General features: G+C 40.0%; 1 protein-coding gene across 1 annotated transcript in view; it reads right to left on the reverse strand.

Moving 5' to 3' along the window:
• Positions 1-22310, reverse strand: part of DYTN (dystrotelin) — a 50846-nt gene that overhangs the window by 9138 nt on the left and 19398 nt on the right. The window contains exons 8-10 of the mRNA XM_004262803.3: positions 18248-18359; positions 16647-16795; positions 429-588 (exon numbers count right to left, since the gene is read on the reverse strand). Coding sequence (XP_004262851.1) covers positions 429-588; positions 16647-16795; positions 18248-18359 — 421 coding nt within the window. The remainder of the gene's footprint in view (positions 1-428; positions 589-16646; positions 16796-18247; positions 18360-22310) is intronic.

Raw genomic sequence — 22310 nt, forward strand, 5'->3', positions numbered from 1 at the left:
GCATTTTCAAATTAGTTAATAAATTTATTTTAAAACCACTTATCAGTTTTAATTTTGATTAGGGTAAACAGCAATAGATATAACCCACAGAAGCTCCTTGGGATCCTCAAAAAATTGTAAGTCTCTAAAAGGGATGCTGAGACTAAAGGTTTAAGGCTCAATGCTATAAAGAACCCCTTTGCCCCAGGTCTATTGTCTCTAAATGGTACCGATGCTGTTCTCTCCCAATGGCACTTCCTTCGCAAAAGTGGAAGATATCGTCTGGCTGATGAAAAGGGGAGCTGGTCAGGGTATGGAGAGAAGAGGGAAAGGGAAGAGGCTGATCAGAGTGAGGTGCAAAGCCTCAGGCTGCAGCCGACCCTCAGCCAGAAGATTCTAGGTCAGACTTCCAGATGGCCCAGATGGCCAGTGTCTCCCACATTCTATACCTGTAGATTCTGTCCCATTAGCTGTAGCTTCGTCCACAGACTGTCCTGGTTGGTTGTGAGTTCGTGAATCTTTGTTTCAAATCTGCAACTTTTTTCTTCCTGGCAGGCATATATGGCTTGCAACTTGTCTTTGTATTGGTTTAACTGTTTTTTAAGGAGCCTGCAAAGAGGACAGGTCTGAGTGGGTTGGAAGGGCAAGAGATCAGCACAGCAAGATGCAAGAGCCTTAGCGAGATGTACCCTGGGTCCTCTCTGGGAGAAGATGCCAGAGTAGCCTGTGCCTCGACTATTACCTAACATTGATCAATCCTGCTTTAAACTGTTTGTTCACCATGTACGGCTGTCCTTCGTGTCTATTATATACACAATTCCCCCAAGAATTTCATTGGTTTTAGAGGTGTTTTCAAAAACTCATCATGCATGTTATGGATTACTTTTGACAGCATACCTTCAGCAGCTCCTTAAATGTGAATATTGACTTTATTCATTATCCTTTTGTCCAGAAACACTCCATTTAGAATGATAGCATACATGTCATGGCTAAATACCTAAAACCCGACCAAGACCACAGGGAGGGAACAATGATGCAATTTGTGAATTGTGGGTCTTGGTTTCTCTTCCTAAGTCTAGTTGTTCACTGGTTTCAGAATGAACCAAGTAGTCAGGGTAATTCTTTGAAAACATAAGGCAGGGGACTTCCCTGGAGGTCCAGTGGTTAAGACTTCGCCTTCCAATGCAGGGGATATGGGTTCAATCCCTGGTCAGTGAGCTAAGATCCCACATGCCTCGCGGCCAAAAACTCAAAATATAAAATAAGCAATATTGTAAAAAAAATTCAATAAAGACTTTAAAAACGGTCCACATCCAAAAAAAAAAAAATCTTTAAAAATTTAAAGAAAAGAACCACAAAGAAAACCCATAAATCAGATCATGTTACTCCTCTGCTCAAAGCCCTCCAATGTTCCCCGCCTTAAACCAAAGTCCTTATAGAGGCAGCCAAAGCTGAACAAAATGGCCAAGACCCTCCGCTTCCCTCCCTGACCTCATCTCTGCTTTCTTTTACTCACTGTCTGTCCTTCAGCCACACAGAGCTTCTGGCAACTCTTCGAACACACTGGGCATGTTCTGCCCTCAGAGTTGGCTCTTTTGGCCCCCAATGCCTCCTTCCCTCAGGTTCTCGCCCAGCTCATCCCCTCATCTTTAAGTCTTTGGTCACCATCATATTCTCAGTGAGCCTCTCCCTCACTGCTCTACTTGAAACTGCAAACCAGAACTCCTAACCTCGCCTCCATCACCTCCCATCTCCTCCCCTAGTCCTTCCCATCTCCTTGTCTCCATGGATTTTTGCCATGTCTAATTGCTATAGAACATGATGCGATCTTAGATTTTGACTTAGTCTCGAGCCTTCAGACTACTGCACAGTCACTTTATATGACATGCTACCTGTTTTACTTGTTATTTTACTTATATCTTACTTACTCTATTACTTACTCTATTACTTACTCTATTACTAATTGTTTATTGTCTCTTTATTCTGGCAACTTTTTTTCTGTTTTGCTTCTTGCCATATCCCCAGGCCCAGGCCTAAACTAGTTCCTGTTACAGTGTATGTATACAGTGAAAATTGGCTTTCTAAAGTACAGTCTTATTCTTTGACCAGTGCTGTGGTCATATTTGTGGAAGTTGTAGAAATGGGCTCCCTGGTAGGAAATGCAACAACATTTCTCAATGTTAGAGCCTTTGAAATTCTTAATTGCCACAGATCTTGGAGAGGTCTTGGAATTTAGCTGGGGCTCCTATCCAAAGCAGGCATCTCTAAAAGATGGCTCTCAAACTTCCAGGCAACCACACAGGTGAAAGAGGAGTCTGATTCTAAAATCCTTGATTGTAATTGGAGTTTCAAGCACTTCTTTATGATGGACTTTTCAGAAAGGAGTCAGCCCAGGGATTTTATATAGCAGACAACAAAGAAACATTCTCAGAAGGCCTCTCTAGACAGTATTTTCTATACTTAGAGTGTTGTGCTTATTATGACCAGTAGTGACATCAGTTTATCTTTCTCCCATGCTGTCTATCACCCACATCCCCTTCCTCCTTTCTGGCCCATCCACCATGTTTGAACATCTAGAAGACATGCGTTCCCATCCTTCCACAATCCAGGTGAAAGTAGGGAAAGCCCTATGAGAAGTGCAGCTCTTTTCTACTCTATTTTTTGTTTGTTTGTTTGTTTTAATGGAGAAATCCTTGGAGAGTCTCCAGTGAACATGATTTACCCAATGCCAATATTTCCAGCAACTGGGAGCCCCATACTTTCAAGGTAAATATCCACTGTTAACAAAACAGTTTAGATTATTTGAGAAATAATTCCTTTCAAATGACCTGAAATCTGTCTTTCCAAACTTTTACATCTTTATATGCAGTTCTGCTTCTTGGAGCTAAGGAGCTTGAATCTCCCATGTACCAGGTCTTCAAATAAACACAAAGGCAAGTTAGTTCACCAGGCGAGTTAATCGCACACAGAGCAGTGGAACATTACTTTTCTTGATCAGCACCTAGCATAGAGTAATAAATAGATAACTAATAATTGAATGATACTCTTTCTTGTAATGTAGTCTGAGACTGCATTGCTTTTTAAATCATCAGTGACAAATTGTGGGCTGTAATTGAACTTACGGTTGACTATATATCTCAGGTCTTTCCACGCTATTTGTTGTGAACCTGGGCCTATAATTGTAGGATTTGCATTTAATCTTTTAAAATTTGGTCTTTATTAATTGTCCCACTATTCCAGACTATGATATCTTAGTGATTCAAGACTGTCATTTAGCTTATTATCTATGCCTTTTGGTATCATGTCATATACATTTGAGAAGCATGCTCTCTACTATTTTAACCAAATCATTGATAAAAATAATGGGGCAGACAGGAACAAGGATAAAGCCTTCACATGGATTTTACTCACTAATCAGGCTCACACTGGTATTCTTTGTGTTGATAAATATCTTACTAGGAGACCAATGGTGTATGTAGTGGGTATGAATTATATAAAAGGGAATCATCTAGTTTAAAATAATTGTTTGAAGTAATTATTTTAAGAATTAAGTTTTAAAGAATTAAATTTCAAAATTTCCTTTTTATTTCTACATTTTAAGTTTCAAAATTGCCTTTTTATTCCTATACTATTTTCCTTAATTTTATTTCTAATTTATTTTTCTTATACCATGAAAAAGATCAAAATTGTTTTTAACATTTACATTATTATTAAATTACTTTAAAAGTGTTATTAAGCTTCTTTTCATGAGTTATCACAGAATTTTAAAATGTTCGTTACCTTTCATACCTTTGCATTATGAAGCACATCTCATCATATATATATATATATATATATATATATATATATATATATACACACATACATACACATATATATTAGATGCTCGGTAAATTTATTGATGACCTATTTTTATTTTAATACATATTTATTAGTATATATTTACTCATTAATTTATTGAGCATCTACTAGATACCAAGCATTGTGCCTGCAAACAAAGGTCTTCCCTCAGGGGGACCTTCTTATTGAGGAGCCAGGAATTTTGTCTTCTAAAGGAATGACAACATGATACAGGAACTCAAGGGATGATCAGTCCTGGGACTTCCCTGGTGGTCCAGTGGTTAAGGCTCTGCGCTCCCAATGCAGGGGGCCTGGGTTCCATCCCTGGTCAGGGAACTAGATCCTGCATGTCGCAACTAAAAGATCCTGCATACCACAACTAAAGATCCCGCTTGCTGCAACTAAGACCCAGCACAGCCAAATAAATAAATAATTTTTTAAAGGAATAATTAGTCCTTTGAGACACAATAAGATGGTAGACAGTTTCCAGCCAGCCTAGTAAATCTTTAAGAAAGTTAGATACTGTTGGAGAAATGTACTGATTTATTTTAGAAGCCATAAGACACACACAAGACACACACAATACTTCACTGAAAATGCTTAACCAAATTTCAAGGAATAAAATCACTCAATCAAAACCCCAAATTTAATGTAATTATCTGGGTGGTTTTAGTTATACTTAACTACTCAAATAGAGTCAAAGCCCCCTTTTACCTTCATACTGGAATCATAGCATTTCTCTGTTTAAGGAATGTCTTCCAATTAAAGAGAAAAAAAGAGCACTGTAAAAACTTTGTAGAATTTCTTCCTCTAAAAGCGAAGCAAAATGCTATTGATGTGTCTCTGCTGTTAGTATTTGTCCACACGTGGTTCCTACCTTCTGTCCCTATGGAGAGCATTAATGGATTCGTGAGTCCTCCACAGTTCATTCCTAATGCTGACTATGGTCTAGAGAAGCGAGAAATAGAGAAAATAAGTCTTTGGGTTGAATTTAACCCATATTCCTAAAAATTCATAATAACATGATAATGATATTTCAAAAAAATTTCTTTTTCACAAAATGACTGGTGGGCTTCCCTGGTGGCACAGTGGTTGAGAGTCCGCCTGCCGATGCAGGGGACACGGGTTCGTGCCCCGGTCCAGGAAGATCCCACCTGCCGCGGAGCGGCTGGGCCCGTGAGCAATGGCCGCTGAGCCTGCGCATCCGGAGCCTGTGCTCCACAACGGGAGAGGCCACAACGGTGAGAGGCCCGCGTACCACACACACAAAAAAAACAATAAAAAGTCACAGTAGTCTTTTGCCCGAGTTAGGCTGCTGCTCAGAACATCTCCTTCTCTAAAGGCATCTGCAAAAAGCAGTTGGGTTATTTTATTTCTCTTGGTTCAAGAAATCTTTCACTTCTACCTTCCACCTTCTACTGAGAGTTTCTTATCTTTCCATTGCTTGTGTACTGGGACTCATCACTACTCTTTGCATTCACCAGGTCTCTTTGAGTTAACAATGATCATCTCAGTTCTCATTTAGGATTTTCTCACCAAACCTTATCTCTCAAATCACAGTCTGGTTCCTGAATTGCACCCCAAGAGCAAGTCCTGACCTGACCCAGCCTGGCCCAGGCTCCTGGGGTACCATGTACCAGCCCGTGGCACCCACTCATCTGAATGGGAGGTTGGATTTCATTACTCTACATTTATAAGCAGCTGTGGCTTTACTCTGTGGCCTTTTCTCCTCCCTACAAATGATCTGAAGAGGGACTGGCCACCTTGAGAACATTCTTCCATAGGGACAGCCTACAAGAGGAAGAGAGTAGGGAAGGGAGAAAAAGTGAGCTACAGACTTGAAGTCACATTCTCTGGTTGTTACATGCTCCTTGCGGCCCTTCTGAGTGACCAGTGCCTGCCTGCTTCTTCATTCAAATATTCAAACAGTGTCTACATGCCTAGCATAGATCACTTTGAATCAGTGAGCTTTACATCATTAATATCAATGTTATCATATGGTACATGTCGTTATGCAACTGAGAAGCATTTCAGGTTAGCACATATGGACCTACCATGGTATACCCAGAGAATAGATACCATGGTTTATTTAGTCATTTGCAATGGAAGGACACTAAGCTATTTTCAACTTTTCAGAATTATAAGCAATGTTGCAATGAACAAAGTGGTACATGCCTCCTTGTGCATACATGTGCAAGGTTCCCAGGTTTCAAGTTTAATAGATACTAACAATTTGCCCTCTTTGGGCACACACACGTACGAATATTTGAATATTTGGATGCATAGTATAAGGTCTGCAAAGATATACCCCAAAGAGATTACCTCTGGAAAACTCGGGACCAGATGTGGGCTGGGAATTATGGCTAAAAAGGACTTTACCCTTATCTGTAATATTTTAACTTTCTTTAAGGCAAACAGATTCAGGTCTTATTTGTATAATTAAAAATGTTTTTCTTTTTAATCAAAGAAAGAAATGTATTACATACAAAAGATAGGCTGTAGCAACTTTAAAAATGAGAAAGAGGTGACAGGGAGTAAAAAGAAAGTGAAATAAAGGAGGGAAAGCAAAACCTCTTTTAAATTTCTTGCCTCAGAACAAAGCAATGTTAAAGTGAAACAAACTGTCGCATTGGGAAAATGGCTTTTTTTCTTTTATTCGAAGCAGGAAATGGAGCAGCTCTTCATTTGTCCCCGCACATGTAACTCCTGCTCTCTGCCCGGCACTCCAGCCAGAGGCGTTCTTGGATGTGCAATGAGGGGTGTCTGAGTGGTGCAGCTGCATGAGCTGCTGATGAAAACGCACACAGACCTGAAAAACCTCACCCAGAGGCAGCGCATAGGCTGCTCATTCCTGGGTGGTCACAAGACTTACTCTCCTCTTCACACTTCTACCAGGAACAATTGCAGTATGAGAACTCTAATTTCTCTTTGATGATTGAAAAACATCACAGATGATCATATTTTGAAGACCTCCCTTAGGATCTGACTGTACTGATTACAATGATGAAGGGACACCTACAAGTGGAGTTGCACATGGGAGGGCAAGTCAACAACTGATTGAAAACACGATAAAGGAGTTGCAGACTGTATGCTTAAAAAAACAACAAAAAAGAAGCATTTCTAATTCCTTTGATGAAAAAAATTTCACTGGGATTTTTAAAAAAAGTTTCTTCCCTCTTATGTTTCTTTCACTTTCCTCTCTCATCTCTTCCCTTTGAAAATTCCTGAACGTTTTCTTTATGTACGGATGAACTAATTTTCTCTTTTTCCCTACTTTTTAATTACATCGAATCTTAGATAGTGAAGAGTCAAGTTAAGGTATTGTGGGCAGAAGAAAGCCTTGTCTGTAAGTAAGCTATATTTAAAAGTTTCGGGCAGAGACTTAGTATCTACGGACACTGGAGTAATTTAAAAATATCAAAGTTGAATACAGCTTCCCTTTAGGATGTAGACTTGGGAAGAGTCCCCTCAAAGCTAAACTTTATCCGTTAATTGTGCCTTAATTGTTCTTTTCCCCTTCGGACTCACCTGATGATGTGTGCTACTGCCGTTGGTTTGTTGAGCCAGAGATACTCTTTGAGGTATTTGTTTGAAGGCCTCTGTGGCTGCTGTTTCTACTGGTCTAGTTGGACTTACATACCTCGGTGTTTCAGATCTATTGTACTGAATGGAGAGCCTGTTACAAAAATAGAATTTTATGAGAGGTTGTAATAATTTTTAATGATCAGGTATGACATTGAGGAGAGTCTTTTTAGAAAAAATGTCAAATCAGCTAGTCAATTTAATATCCAAAAATAGCAATAAAGTAGTTCAACTTTTTCCTCTGTGCTCTTTTCCAACTACTTAGTTGATACAGAGCTAAATAGCCAATAATAGGAACAAAAATTCCATTTCCCTCCTTCTTGATAATCTAAAAATGAGAATGCAGAGAAGTTCAGGGATGACTACAGAAAATCCCCCAGGTCATCTTGTCCAGGTCAGATACTAGGGGTTCTAAGTGCAGATGTGTGTTTATTATGGCATATCTAAAAGAGCATAGAATAGAGTAGACTAGTTTAAGGTCAGGCATATTCCATTTTATACAATTCCATTTAATTTCGTTCCCTTATTCAAAAACTATTTGAAGCATCTTACCATCTTGAGTTATTGCAGATAAAAAGACTTCTTTTAAAAAAAGCAGAGAACTCCCTGCTCACAGAGACTTTACATGTAATGAACAGACAAATACACAATCATTTCTGACATAGTGCGATTATTTCTACAGAATGCAATGAGAGTATAGGGAAAGAAGCGATTACTCTGGTACACTTTAATTATGTGTTTAAGGAGTGGGCACTTTGGGGTAGAAAAAAGCATAACCCATGACTTCTTTGTCACACAGCTTCTGAGTAACACACTCTATTCCTACCCTGTCTCAAATCATTTTAACACCTTGGGGTTGTTCAACACCATTTTCTGCATTCATACAGATGCTTACAAACAGCAAAGTACATATTGAATTTGTTTTTGAAACAAAAATGGCATCATTCCATACACATAATTCTGCCACTTGCCTTTTTCTCTTAATGTATGATGATGAATGCCCTCTAGTATAGTAGATAGGTACTAAAATTTGTCCTTAAGTAGATTCACTATGTTCTCTTGCATGTTGTATCGTATATAATCGACCATTTTTCTACCAGTGTATCTTCAGTTTGTTTGTTTAGTGCCCCCCCCCAATGCTACAACATTTATCTTATTTTCTATGTAGTAATGCTCTTATTCGTATAGGACAGAGTTCCAAAAATGGATCAAGGGCCAAATCTTGTGTACATTTTTATGTTTAGTAGGTACCATTCTTCTAAAGCCAATCTCTCCACATGTGCATAGATTCCATCCCACCTTGGCTGCCGAATGACATTGCTCCAACAATTCCCCTCTCTTGCACCAGATCATCAAATTTTCCCACTACAAACTCATCCCCTTCAGTATACTAACATGCCGTTATTGTCCCCGTCATAACCAAACATTTCTCTTAACTTCAGATACTCTACTACCTACACTAGCTCTTTGTTCCCTCTATAGTAAAGAAAAATCCTGGAAAGAATTTTCTTGTTTGGTATCTTGAATTCCTCAACTCCCATTCTCTCTTAAACTGCCTCTGGTCTGATTTTTTTCTACAACCACTGTCCTACAATACTCTTTTTGAGGTCATCAATGAGTTCCTCAGTGTTAAATCCAAAGGTCAATTCTTACTTGACCCAGCAGCAGCATTTGACACTGCAGACCATGCCCTCCTCCCTGAAACACTCTCTTTACCTGTCTTCCAGGATTCCTCATTCTTGGTTTTCCTCTTGCCTCATCCATCACTCTTTCTCAGCCTCCCTTGCTGGTTTTTCACCTTCTCTCCAACTGTGTCATGTGGAGTGTCCCATGGTTCAGTTCTCAGTTTTCCTCTCTTCTCCATCTACACTGTCTATTTGGTGATCTCATACAATCCCATGGCTTTTAAAACCATGTACGTCGGGCTTCCCTGGTGGCGCAGTGGTTGAGAGTCCGCCTGCCGATGCAGGGGACACGGGTTCATGCCCCGGTCCCGGAGGATCCTACATGCCGCGGAGCGGCTGGGCCCGGGAGTCATGGCCGCTGAGCCTGCGCATCCGGAGCCTGTGCTCCGCAACGGGAGAGACCGCAACAGTGAGAGGCCCGCGTATCGCAACAAAAAAAACAAAAACAAAAGAAAACATGTATGTCAAAAATTCACAAATTTGATCTCCAATAGACTTTCTCCCAAATTCCGGACACGAATGGAAAACTGCCTACTCAACATCTCCATGTGGATGTCTGAGAGACACGTCAATCTTAACATGTTCCAAACTGAACTCCTGATCTTCCCCTGTTCCACCGATAGCCTCCCCCATTTCAGATGGCAGCAACTTTATCCTTCTACTTAATATAGCACCACCATGACCATACATCTAGTATATGCACAAGAAGTGACCTCTAGATCTGAGGAAGAGAATATAAATTTTATGAATTGATTCAAGTATATAAGGAACCCTAATATGTGACAAAGTTGGTATCTCATTGAAGTGGGAAAAGATAGATTGGCTATCCATCTGAAAGAAAGCAAGCTAGACCTTTGCTAAAATAAATTTCAAATGGGTTGAACATTTAAATTAAAATTCAAAATAGAAACATTAGGAAAAAATTTAGGAAAATATTTATATAGCCTTGCTTCTACGCTGCCCCCTTTAGGCTATTGTCAATATTTCCTCCTTCGTTCCATTCAGCCACACTAGCCTCCTTGCTGTTCTTTGGAGCTGCCGGGCACACTCCTGTGTGTGTTTCAGTTGGCAGTCTCAGTTAGCGGTATGCTTTTGCAGGTACCTGTAAGATTCACTCCCTCACCTCCTTCAAGGCTTTGTTCCAATGTCACCTCTCACTGAGGACCACTAAGACCACTCAGTTTAAATTTGCTACCAACACTCCCTCTAAGTCTTGCTCTCTCTTACCTGGCTCTTCTTTCTTTCTTTTACTTTAGTACTTTTAGCTCCTAATATATTATTATAATTCATGTATATGCCTATTTTTAATTGTCTAGTTTCCCCAGTAGAATGAAAACTCCGTGAGATCTTCATTTCTTTTGTTCCCTGATATATCCCGAGTGCCTAGAAGAGTGTTCACTAAAGATTTATTGGATGAATTATTTTTCAGATTATTTTCTGAAAAGTCTATAGCCATTTGTACTTCAACCAAATGTCCAGCGCACCTAATTTCTTCCATGTTCACCAGCACTGGACGTTATTCATTTACTCTTTGCCATTCTGTTAAAGAAAGTGACAATAGCTCATTGTTCCTTTAATTGGCGTTTGTCTAACCGCTAGTTAAGATGAGCATATCTTTGTGTGTTTCATGGCCATTTGGAATTCCTCTTCTGTGATTTTGCCTATTTATATACTTGGAGTCTTTTCCTCCTCGCCGTCGCTCTCCTCTTCCTCATTTTCTTCTTCCTTATTTCCGTTTCCTTCTCCTCTTCCTTCTTTTCCTCTTCCTCTTCTTCATCTTCTCCTTCTTCTTTTTCAGTTTTTCCTATCAATTTGTAGGGACCTTTCCATAGCACAGTTTATCCTCTTAGTGAAAATATTTTTCCAAGTCTGAGACTTAGTTTTGATTTTGTTTATAATATCATTTACCATGAGAAAATGTCTACATTCGCATGTCATCATATATATGTGTTTTTCTATTACTTCATGATTCCTTATTTTGTTGTCTTGCTTCGAAAGGTTTCCTCCAACCCCAGGTTTCCTAAATTTTTCTAATATTTTTATTTTAAACCATGTTTACATTTAAACTTCAATCAATTTGGAATTTATTTTCATTTATGGGGCAAAACAATGGATACCTGATGGATAGCCAGTTAGGCATCTTTTTCCACTGAACTGAAATACCACCTTTCTCATATGTTAGGCTCTCATTTATGCTTGGATCATTAATCAAATTTTGTATTCTTATCCTCAGATCAATATACCCATTTATGATTTATACTATATTATTTGGTCATGGTGGCTCTAGAGTAAGTTTTAACGCCTGTTGAAGAACAACTCTTCTCACAATTTTTTTTAACATCTTTATTGGAGTATAATTGCTTTACAATGTTGTGTTAGTTTCTGCTGTATAACAAAATGAATCAACTATATGTATACATATATCCCCATATCCCCTCCCTCCCACCCTCCCTATCCCACCCCTCTAGGTGGTCACAAAACACCAAGCTGATCTCCCTGTGTTATGCGGCTGCTTCCCACTAGCTATCTAATTTACATTTGGTAGTGTATATATGTCCATGCCACTCTCTCACTTCGTCCCAGCTTACCCTTCCCCCTCCCCGTGTTCTCAAGTCCATCCTCTACGTCTGCGTCTTTATTCCTGTCCTGCCCCTCTCACTATTTTTTATTTCCACAATTTTAAATATCCTTGTACCTTTATTCTTTCAACATGTCTTCAAATTTATTTTATCTTATTTAAAAAACATCATGATTCTATTTGGAAATGCATTTAATTTAAATGCAGTTCATTCTTATTATCCATGGTAGCTATGCTCTTTGCAGTCACATGAACAATGAATCAGTGGAAACTGAACGATGGCTCCTGGGGGAAACACAGGGTTAGGATCTTGGAAGTCTCTGGTCAGAATATTTTCATCAACCTATCAATATATAATCTTGTTTTTCATGTGTTTCTTTTCTCTATTTTTTATTAGTTATCTATTTTATACATATTAGTGTATATATGTCAATCCCAATCTCCTAGTTCATCCCATCCCCCACCCCCATGTGTTTCTATTTAAAGATATATGTATACTGTTTAATGTTTACTGTTGATTCAGTAACATTGAACCCATGTAACTCGTGTCTGAACGAAGCTTATTTCATACACGTATTTTTTGTTAAGACATATCATAGCCTTTTCGCGCCTAGGAACGCTAGCCAGCACTTCAGCACCATGTTTGGAGGGTATTTGCAACAGTGAAGTCACCAAGAAAAAGCACAAAAATGTGAAAAACATGGCACAAGATAGACTGTGTAAAGGACACGTGTTTATACTCTAAGGGCAGAAATCAGAAGGCAGGGTGACACTCAGTTCTACCTCAGCTGTGCATCAGGCAACTCACATTTTTTTCCCACTCTGCATGGCTGCAAATGACCAAAGAAGCATCGCGAGTACTGATTTTAAGGTTAATTTTTGAATCGTGTATATTGTTATGTTAGTGTCTTCTCTTTTAGGAATTTGCTATGTTTCTCCCTTTTGCTCAGGTCTTGTTTTCTGTATATTCAATCAAATATTACAGCTTTCCTTATATGGGTTTTGTATCTTTTTTGTTAAATTTTTTCTAGTTTCTTTTAAAAATAATTTTACAGGTATTGTAAATGGGATTTTTATAAAATTTCTAGCTAGCTATTGCTGATATAGTGAAGAGCTATTTGCGCATACATATTTTATTTTCCACCACTCAAAACCAATTAATTCTACAGTTTTAGCTAGAGTTACTTGTGGTTTCTTGGGGATTCACAATCATATTAACTGTAAATGGAAGTAATTTTGTGTGTTCTTTTTCACAGTTTTTATATTCATTTTTTAGTATATTTATAAGAATGTCCCAAAATATATAATAATAGTGGTAATATTTGGTACCTGGATTTCAGTTATGTTTTTGTAAGTGAAAATAGTATCAGTGTAAGCTATTGCATGGAATCCACATTAAAAGGAAGGAGGCTTATTAGGATGAAGAATGTTTGCTGAATCAATGAATGAATTCAATATTACCATTTGGCAATAACCATGAATCTCTCAGAAGATGGTCAGTACCAATGTGCCAACTTAATAGATAGCAAGGATATGATTTTGCCTATTATCACAATGTAAAATAGTAATATTCCACATTAATTTCCCCTTGACCAATCACTAATCAGAATTTTTGAATTCATCAGTATCTAGGCTAAAGTGCAAATTATTCCATTAGAATTTTATTTTGGTGAACAACTCAATTGTACTCTGGTGAACAGAATATAACACACCAACATTTAAAGAACGTTTAGCTTTGCGTAGGACTTGCAATTCCCTTTCCTCATCTTGTCTCCACAAATATTACTCTGGGAATAGGAAGGACAGGTTGTCCCTATTCTCAGGTGAAGAAACCAAGTCTTAGAAACAGTCCCCAAGGCCACACACAGAGTTGGCTGAGAACAAGACTTCTGTGTCTCTCTGTCCCAGGTTCAAACTTCACTAATGTCTTCCAACACTGGGTAATTACTCCTTGAGACACTTTCATACCCCATTCTAAAAGACCCACTTTATCAATCAATCCGTTAATCCCTCCATCATGCATCCATCCATTTTATTACTCGGTCTGTCAGTCATTCAACAAACACTTATTGAGCATTTATCATATTCAGACATTTGTACAGATTCTGGAAATACAACTGGAAACAATAAAAGTTTCTTCCCCCAATGGAGCTTACATTATCGAAAAAAAATTTTTAACTAAAAGTGAAATTTGTATAACGTCAGATGCTGATGAAGTGCTTTGAAGAAAAATAAAGCAAGGGAGGAGGATTGCGAGTGCCAGAGTGGGGACAGGGGCTAAAATGATAAATGGGTGGTCAGGAAAGGCCTTAAGGATGAGATGACATTTGAGCAGAACTTTTGCAAGTATTTAGGAGGTAGGCGTCAAGTCATACAGAGAAGTGGTCTAGGAATATGAATTCTTTTTTTTTTTTTTTTTTTTTTTTTTTGCGGTACGCGGGCCTCTCACTGTTGTGGCCTCTCCCGTTGCGAAGCACAGGCTCCGGATGCGCAGGCTCAGCGGCCATGGCTCACGGGCCCAGCCGCTCCGCGGCATGTGGGATCTTCCCGGACCGGGGCACGAACCCGCGTCCCCTGCATCGGCAGGCGAACTCTCAACCACTGCGCCACCAGAGAAGCCCTAGGAATATGAATTCTTTAAAGTAAAGGTTTACGTCTTAAGAGTGGGGGGATCTGGCTTAGTCTTATGGGGAGGAGGGAGGAATCAGGGCTGGAGCACAGAGATTGGTGGGGAGATGACACTGGAGAGGTTCCCAGGGTAGCTCAAACATGCAGGAGTTTTCTAAGTCATCTTACAACTTTTAGGTTTTAGCTTAAAAACAATGGGAAGCTAATGGAGGGGTTTAAGGCACAGAAGTTTGGGCAAAATGAGTGCGTGAGGAATGCCATCATATTTTGAATTTGTAAAAGATCAGGCAGGCTTCTGTGGCCAAAAGAAATGCACATAAGAGCATGGATCTTTGTGTTCTAACTATGAGAATGGAGGAATTTAGACAAGATCTCAAGTATTCAATAAATCCAGCTGATTAATTGTCCTAATTTACTGTCACTCTGTCAGGGAAAGGTGAAATAAATGGCCTGAAGAAGACAGATGAATTGGCATCTGATATCTTTGTTTCTATTTTAAAATTTAAATTATCTGTACTCTATTAAAGCTATACATCAAGATGATATCCAAATTCTCTAACTTTAAGAATACATTGGGGCTTCCCTGCTGGCACAGTGGTTAAGAATCTGCCTGTCAGTGCAGGGGATACGGGTTCGAGCCCTGGTCCGGGAAGATCCCACATGCCGCGGAGCAACTAAGCCTGTGTGCCACAACTACTGAGCCTGCGCTCTGGAGCCCACGAGCCACAACTACTGAGCCCACTTGCTACAACTACTGAAGCCGGCGCGCCTAGAGCCTGTGCTCTGCAACAAGAGAAGCCACTGCGATGAGAAGCCCGCGCACTGAAGAGTAGCCCCCACTTGCCACAACTAGAGAAAAGCCCACGCGCAGCAACAAAGACCCGATGCAGCCAAAAATTAAAAAAAAAAAAAGACTACATTGATAACCACCTGCTAGGAAAATGTGGTACAGGTATAAGGCATGGCATCTAATGCGAAGTCAGCATGCATTTTTTTTCCCTTTAAAGAGCTGTAAAAATACATTAAATTATACCAAACTGTAAAAAGTGACAAAATGACCACAGAAATAGGGTCTGGGATCGAGAAGGAAATATGCTGGTAGATGTCTGAGAAAAGTTTAGAGAATTACAAAAGAAATTAATAAATGAATACCAATTTGATTAAAGTGATCTATTCTTATACTTCTGGTAGATAAAATAAGAGTGAATGAATTATTCTGGGTTTTCTTCTCCCAAAAGTCTGATGATCATAATCCCATGGAAACAGTACCTCTTTCCTTTATCTTCTGAAATTTTAAATTATAAAGAAGGAGTTACTTCAGTAGTTAAGGTCATGAAGATTTTTTTTTTTTTTTTTTTTTGCGGTACGCGGGCCTCTCACTGTTGTGGCCTCTCCTGTTGCGGAGCACAGGCTCCAGACACGCAGGCTCAGCAGCCATGGCTCACGGGCCCAGCCGCTGCGCAGCATGTGGGATCTTCCCGGACCGGGGCACGAACCCGTGTCCCCTGCATTGGCAGGCGGACTCTCAACCACTGCGCCACCAGGGAAGCCCCATGAAGACTTTTAAAAAGTCATCCTTAGGCTGGTGCTCAGGTATGTGATGGGCGATCTCAGATACCAGTGGTGCTGGGACATCCTTTGAGATCACCCTCTGAAGCATAGTTTGGCATTCTGAATTTTGAGGATTAACAAAATTCACAACTTTTGATGCAATGGTTTTACCTGAGAGAATTTATCTTAATAAAATATAAGAAAATGCGTGTGTAGGGATGCTGACTACAGAATTTTGGTGGGGGGCAAAATTTGAAAATAACCAAAATGTTAAGGGATTGCTTGTGAATTACGGCACTTCCTTATAAGGATAAGAGTGAGGTCATTGAAATGATATTTTGGAAGCTAATGACAGGGAAAATGCTCTCTGTTTAATGTAAATGGAGAAAAGGTTGAAAAGTTGTATCTGTAGCATAATTCCTGATCTGGTAATGCTGAAATGTGAATAGCACTCACCTGTGAGTGATGGAATGTGTCTTTCTTTTCCTTTTTTTAAAAATAAGTATTAATTCTGAATTAGGCTTTCAAAAGTAACCCAACAAAAAAGAAAGATGTTGGAGAAAGTTATTCAAATACTCTAATACTAAAAATCTTCTGTGTCTGCCTGAGGTCTTTAGTTGGGATAACTCTAAATGATTGGATGGGCCACTTAAAGGTATTTTTGTCTCGCGGTCTACTTTAAAATTAAAGGTCGCTTCTAGAGGGGAACAGCATCTTTACCCCTCCCCTGCTTGCTGGCTTCATAACCTAGTACCCAGGCTCTGGGTTGCTAACCTGCACGACTGTCACTCGGAGACACTCACCTGGCCTGTGCCTGGTTAGCCACATCCCTTGGATTCACCTGGTCCAGCAGCCACTGCCTTCTCGCAGCTTCTTTCCTCCTACAGCGCCCTTGGAGCAGGTTGTTTCTGAGGGTCCTGAGGAAGAGTTTTGTATTGTCTTTTGTTGACACCTGCTGGAATGGCCAACAGAACAAGGGGCATCAGATCAGTCTTAAAGTGGTCTTCTTTCCTTACGTGGGTGGATTGGCCGCCATGGAAGTTTCTGAAATTATTTCACTTACCGTGATGTCCACAGAAAAATCATCTTACTTCCTTACTACCTGAATTTCTTCACATCCTCTCTCTATACACATACATATAGTATACGTTTCCGAATTAAATACCCCGCAACTTCTACAAAAACTCCTGTTCCTTAGAGCAACCCAGGAATGGGGAAGGTTAAAGCTAGAAGAAGGTATGAAAGCTAGAAGAAGGTATGAAAGAGGACTAAGCCTGTGGTTACTAATTTGGAGGGTTCCTCTGAGATTTTATTTCCAGAAAAATCCTCATACATTTAGTCTTGTATAAAATATCAGTGGATTCTCAGACCACCTGAAGTCCCCCCCACAGGTAAGGCAAAAGGAAACAAAGCAGCGAGACCTTTAATTAAAAATATTCAACCCTTGAAATCTAAAGTGTAATAACAAAATGACCACATGGTGTCAGTCTAATATCGATAAGCCCTATTTCTCCCCAGACTTTTAGAAACAAGAGGCTCATAGGCCAATGATCTGAGGATCTGGGTTAATAAAATTTAGTAAAGCAATATCCATTGAAAATTATTTGGCAAGATTGAGGCACATGACTTTTGTGGACCATTCATGGTAAAGAGAGAATGAGGGGAGAACTGTCCTCAGTAAAGGTAATTAATCAATATTTTTCACTATTGTGAAATTTGGGGATGAGGCCATCTGCATGGAGAAACGGATTCATACTCAGTGATGAAAAGAGAGTGTCCTTTCTGGAAAAATTGAAATGCTCTCTGCTTTAAAATTATCCTATTTCTCTTTCTTCTTAGCAAGAGCTGAATTCTCTTGCTGAGTATTATCATTTTCTTTAAAAAATTTTGAAAGTCAGCTATGAAGTCTCAGTTTTACACTTTTCCAGTCAAAACTGAGATAGAAATCTTTCTCTTTTGTTTTTCCTAAGGAAAAACTTACTTGAATTTTAGTGCTCAGGAAAAGACATGTTAAAAAAGAAAATTCCCGAAATGTACTAGCAACTAGAGACCTTGATGCGTCATTTTACCAAACCAGGGCTTTTTCTTTTTAATCTGTGTCCATTTCCAATGCCTCTCCCCTCTTACCGCTCAGATATTTTCTAGTGCACAGTAGGAGTCAATGGTTTCAGATTATACTCTGGCCTTTTCTTATCCCCAAAAGGTTTATTAAAATCTACAGTGTAAAGAAAGTATATGTATATTGAGAGATAGTTAAGGTTGAGCTTGCCACTTCCTTAGTCTTAAATATTATATGTATGAAAGGAGCAGAACCTGTGGTTTTCCAGGAGGAAAAGTTTTTTAATTGCTGTAGCTTTCACTGATAAGATTCATGAAGAGTTTGGTACACGGCATTAGATGTTACCTGGATGCAGTTCTCAATCACAGGATGAGACTTCTGGTGGGACTTGCTCTGAAGACCAGATAAGAAACACACCTGACAGATGTCAAAGTTGAGACACTTCAGACAGCGGTATCTGCCAATTAAAATGGAAGTGTGACTTACATCACTACTAGGAGGTGAGCAAAGAAAGTATTATTCAGGTGGAGAATAAGCACCCTAAAATATACAGGAGGTGTCTGAGCTATCGAGTGAGTATAAAGTTGTCTTCTTCTGTTGGCATTTTTATAACATGACATTAAATTAATATAGTTTTGTCAACAAACTATCATATAGAGGCCGGATTCATCCTCTCCACCCCGCCCCCCAAATACCAAGTGTCTTTTACATGCAGGGTATTATGTGCTACAACCTTTAGGATAGACCCTTAAGGCTGCAGCCACATTTCTGTAGCTGCATAATTCATTCAGGTAATTTGAATTTAACTGCCAACTTAAAGGAAACTGGGAGATTTCCAAAAAGTTTGAATTCTAGCTTCTCTGGAAATGTGTGAGATATGATGATATTGGACCTGCATTCTTGTGTGGTGTTGGGGAAAATAAAACCATAGATAAAAATCTAAAATAAATGTGTCATTTATCAGAAATCTGTATGTAGGAAAGAATAATGTGGAAGAGAGGGAGTTCCTCACCAGCCAGGACTGAGTGACCACCACACCCAGGTTTCTTAACACATCAGTGTTGCAGGCTTTCTGTTATGGACAGTTACAATCTTAAATCTCCTGTGATCAGAAAGACAGGCGGAAATCTTGAGACACTCTGGTAGGGAAGCGTGTCTCTGGGCACTCAGGGAACATGTTGTGATATTGGGGAGGGCTGGTGAGACCTCATAGCCATGAATTAGTAACTTTTAAGGATGAGTGGGATCATATTGTTTGTCTGCAAAATATCAGGGATCTATACTTTTTTTCCTGCTTCATCTACAGAGGATGCGGCATAAAGTAGGGTCTTCCTCATCAACGGCAGCAATGGGCGAGGACAAGGGGACAGCTACACCTTTAAGACAGTCCCTCCCCAGACTACTGCCCTCATTTATACTCCTTGCCTTGCCCCCAACAGCATTTGAGTTTTCAACCCCGGTCTTCAAAGTTATAAAAATTAAACTATGTCAAGATTCCTATGCTCTTCAAATTTCATATCTGGCTGCAAAGACATGATATGGAAGCTTGAGGTACTAACTAGCAAAATTAGATACTGTGTGATGAAGTGCCGAGCAAGAGGCATGGAAAATACATGCTGTAGGAGAGATGGGGGACATCCCTGGGAGCTGGTATGGTCTGATAAATTTTTCTGAAAGAGCTGAGACTCATGCTAGGCATAGAATGCTGGGTGGGAGATTAAAGTAGAGGAAATCCCAGGAAGAAAGATGAGGAGTAAAGTAATGCAGACTGGGGTGAAGAAGAAGGGTTAGCACTTTTCAGACCTATCAGACCTACAGGTAACTGTGGAGAACGGAGGAATAAAAACTTGCAATGGGGCTTCCCTGGTGGCGCAGTGGTTGAGAGTCCGCCTGCTGATGCGGGGGACATGGGTTCGTGCCCCGGTCCGGGAAGATCCCACATGCCGCGGAGCGGCTGGGCCCGTGAGCCATGGCCGCTGAGCCTGCGCGTCTGGAGCCTGTGCTCCACAATGGGAGAGGCCACAACAGGGAGAGGCCCGTGTACCGCAAAAAAACCAAAAATAAAACAAAAAAAACCACTTGCAATGTTCCTGAGGCCAGATGGCAGAAGGGCTTCTGACCAAAGTCTTTGGAAGGCAGAGCAGGAGGGTGCTAATGCCATGAGACCAACTCTCACAGTCCTTGTTCACTGCCGTCCCTGACATCTAGTCCCAGGGTAGGATATTAATACAGAGTGTTGAAGGGCTATCACAGTAGCAAACATTTTTGAGCCCTTACTGTGTAGCAGGCAGTGGACATGCATTGACATAGTTAATCCCCATGAAAGTTCTTTAAGGCAAGGCATTCTTATTATTATCCTCATTTGAAGAAACTGATTCAAAGAGAGTTTAAGCAATTGCACAAAGTTACACAACTACGTAGTAAGTGGTAGCATTAGGTTTTGAGCCCAGGGATACCATCTAAATGGAGAGCCAGCTATTTTAACCCCTGTTAATAGACCACCAAGGCAGGAGACTTGAGTTTGAGTCACATGCCACTGTTACTAGGTGACCTTGAAATGGAAACTTAAGCTCATTGTTTTGAAGATACCTGGAACAACGCAGGTTTTCAAAGAACATTAGTTGAAGGAAATTAAATGAATGACAGTTTCTTCAATGAAGAAAATGGGGCTAGTAAACCCTGCCCTCTCGGCCTTCCAAAGTTTTTACAAAGCTTTGAAAATTATTCAGCATGCGTAACTGGGGAGACATGAAGTCTATAACATAAAGCATTTTTTATAAAGATGATTTGATGAGCCACCTGTCCTGGCTGCTTTATTTAGCATTACTGTATGGTTACAGTTGACTTGTTAGGACAATACACTGACCCTAATCTTGGCTTATTTCCTCCATGCTCTGAAACTACCGACAGGTGTGTGAGAAAGGGTGCAGTGTGGATAATGAGATTGGTCTGTTGTTGATGGCTTTACTCATAGAGAACCAACTTTTTTCCCCCTAATTTCATTTCAAACTTACATGGCTATTACAGAGCATAAATGTGACACATTCTGCTAAAATCGAACACTTGTCTTAGGAACAAGCTCTGGGCTTTGTAGCTTCTCTTACTTTAGGAGGTCAAGTCTTTGCCTCTTCCTGCTATGCTTCCAGATCTGCAAACACTTCTGCTCTAAAATGTCTTTATGAATCTCACTGAAACTAAAAGCCTTGAGGCTATTGCTGGAGTTTTCTGAGAGCCAAAAACACAGGTTTAAGGTTAGAACTGTAATACATTCAAGCAATTTCTAATAGACTCAGAAGTTTACAGCTAAAAGAAGTCTAAGTCATCATTTGACCCACCTCTCCTCTTGCTTACGAAGAAACCAAGGTCTAGAAAGGTTAAAGGCCATGCCCAGATCACGCAGCTGTCTGCATATGTGAAAACTGTACATTGCCTCAGATTTCTAGGAGAAAGGAAAAGTCACACAGCGGCATTTTTGTTTTTGTTTTTGTTTTTTGGGGTTTTTTTTGCGGTACGTGGGCCTCTTACTGTTGTGGCCTCTCCCGTTGTGGAGCACAGGCTCCGGACGCGCAGGCTCAGTGGCCATGGCTCACGGGCCCAGCCGCTCCGCGGCATGTGGGATCTTCCCGGACCGGGGCACGAACCCGTGTCCCCTGCATTGGCAGGTGGACTCTCAACCACTGCACCACCAGGGAAGCCCTTTATTGGTGTATTGACAAGAGAACTACAACACCCTTTCCCTAATATGGGATTTTGACTGTCATCCTCAAAGCTGTGGAAAGGTCTGAATCTCCAATGTCCAAACCTAGCTTTCAAATCTGCCTTTTCCTCGAGGCCAGAGAAGCTCTGGCGTGAGCTGCTCCCACAAAGCCTCATCATTCCTTTGGGTTCAAGGAATGTTCTCAGTTGTCTGCACAAGGCGGCAGCAGAGCATCACGGTTGCAAAGCAGGCACCCTGGATTCGGTCGGTAGCCTCTGCCACTTGCTAACCATGTGAGCTTAAGTTTAAGTTATTTAGTGTCTCTGCAAATTAGGCATAATAATACCACATTTATACAGAGTTGTAACAGGCTTTACATGAAATGATCCATGTGAACAACACAACCTAACACTTGTTCAACATTTAACAAATGTAACAAGGTCCTACTATATAGCACAAAGAACTATAGTCAATATCCTGTGATAAACCGTAACGGAAAAGAACATGAAAAAGAATATATATACGTTTAACTGAACCACTTTGCTGCACAGCAGAAATTAACACAACATTGTAAATCAACTATACTTCAATAAAACTTTTAAAAAAGCAAAGAATGTAAACTATTGTTATTATTATGGATGGTTCCAAAGTATTTAACAGCATTTTTTGGTAACAAAAGACAAAAAAATTTCCCCTTAAGGAACAAAAACA

Source organism: Orcinus orca, chromosome 7, assembly GCF_937001465.1.
Source record: "Orcinus orca chromosome 7, mOrcOrc1.1, whole genome shotgun sequence".
Lineage (NCBI taxonomy): Eukaryota > Metazoa > Chordata > Mammalia > Artiodactyla > Delphinidae > Orcinus > Orcinus orca.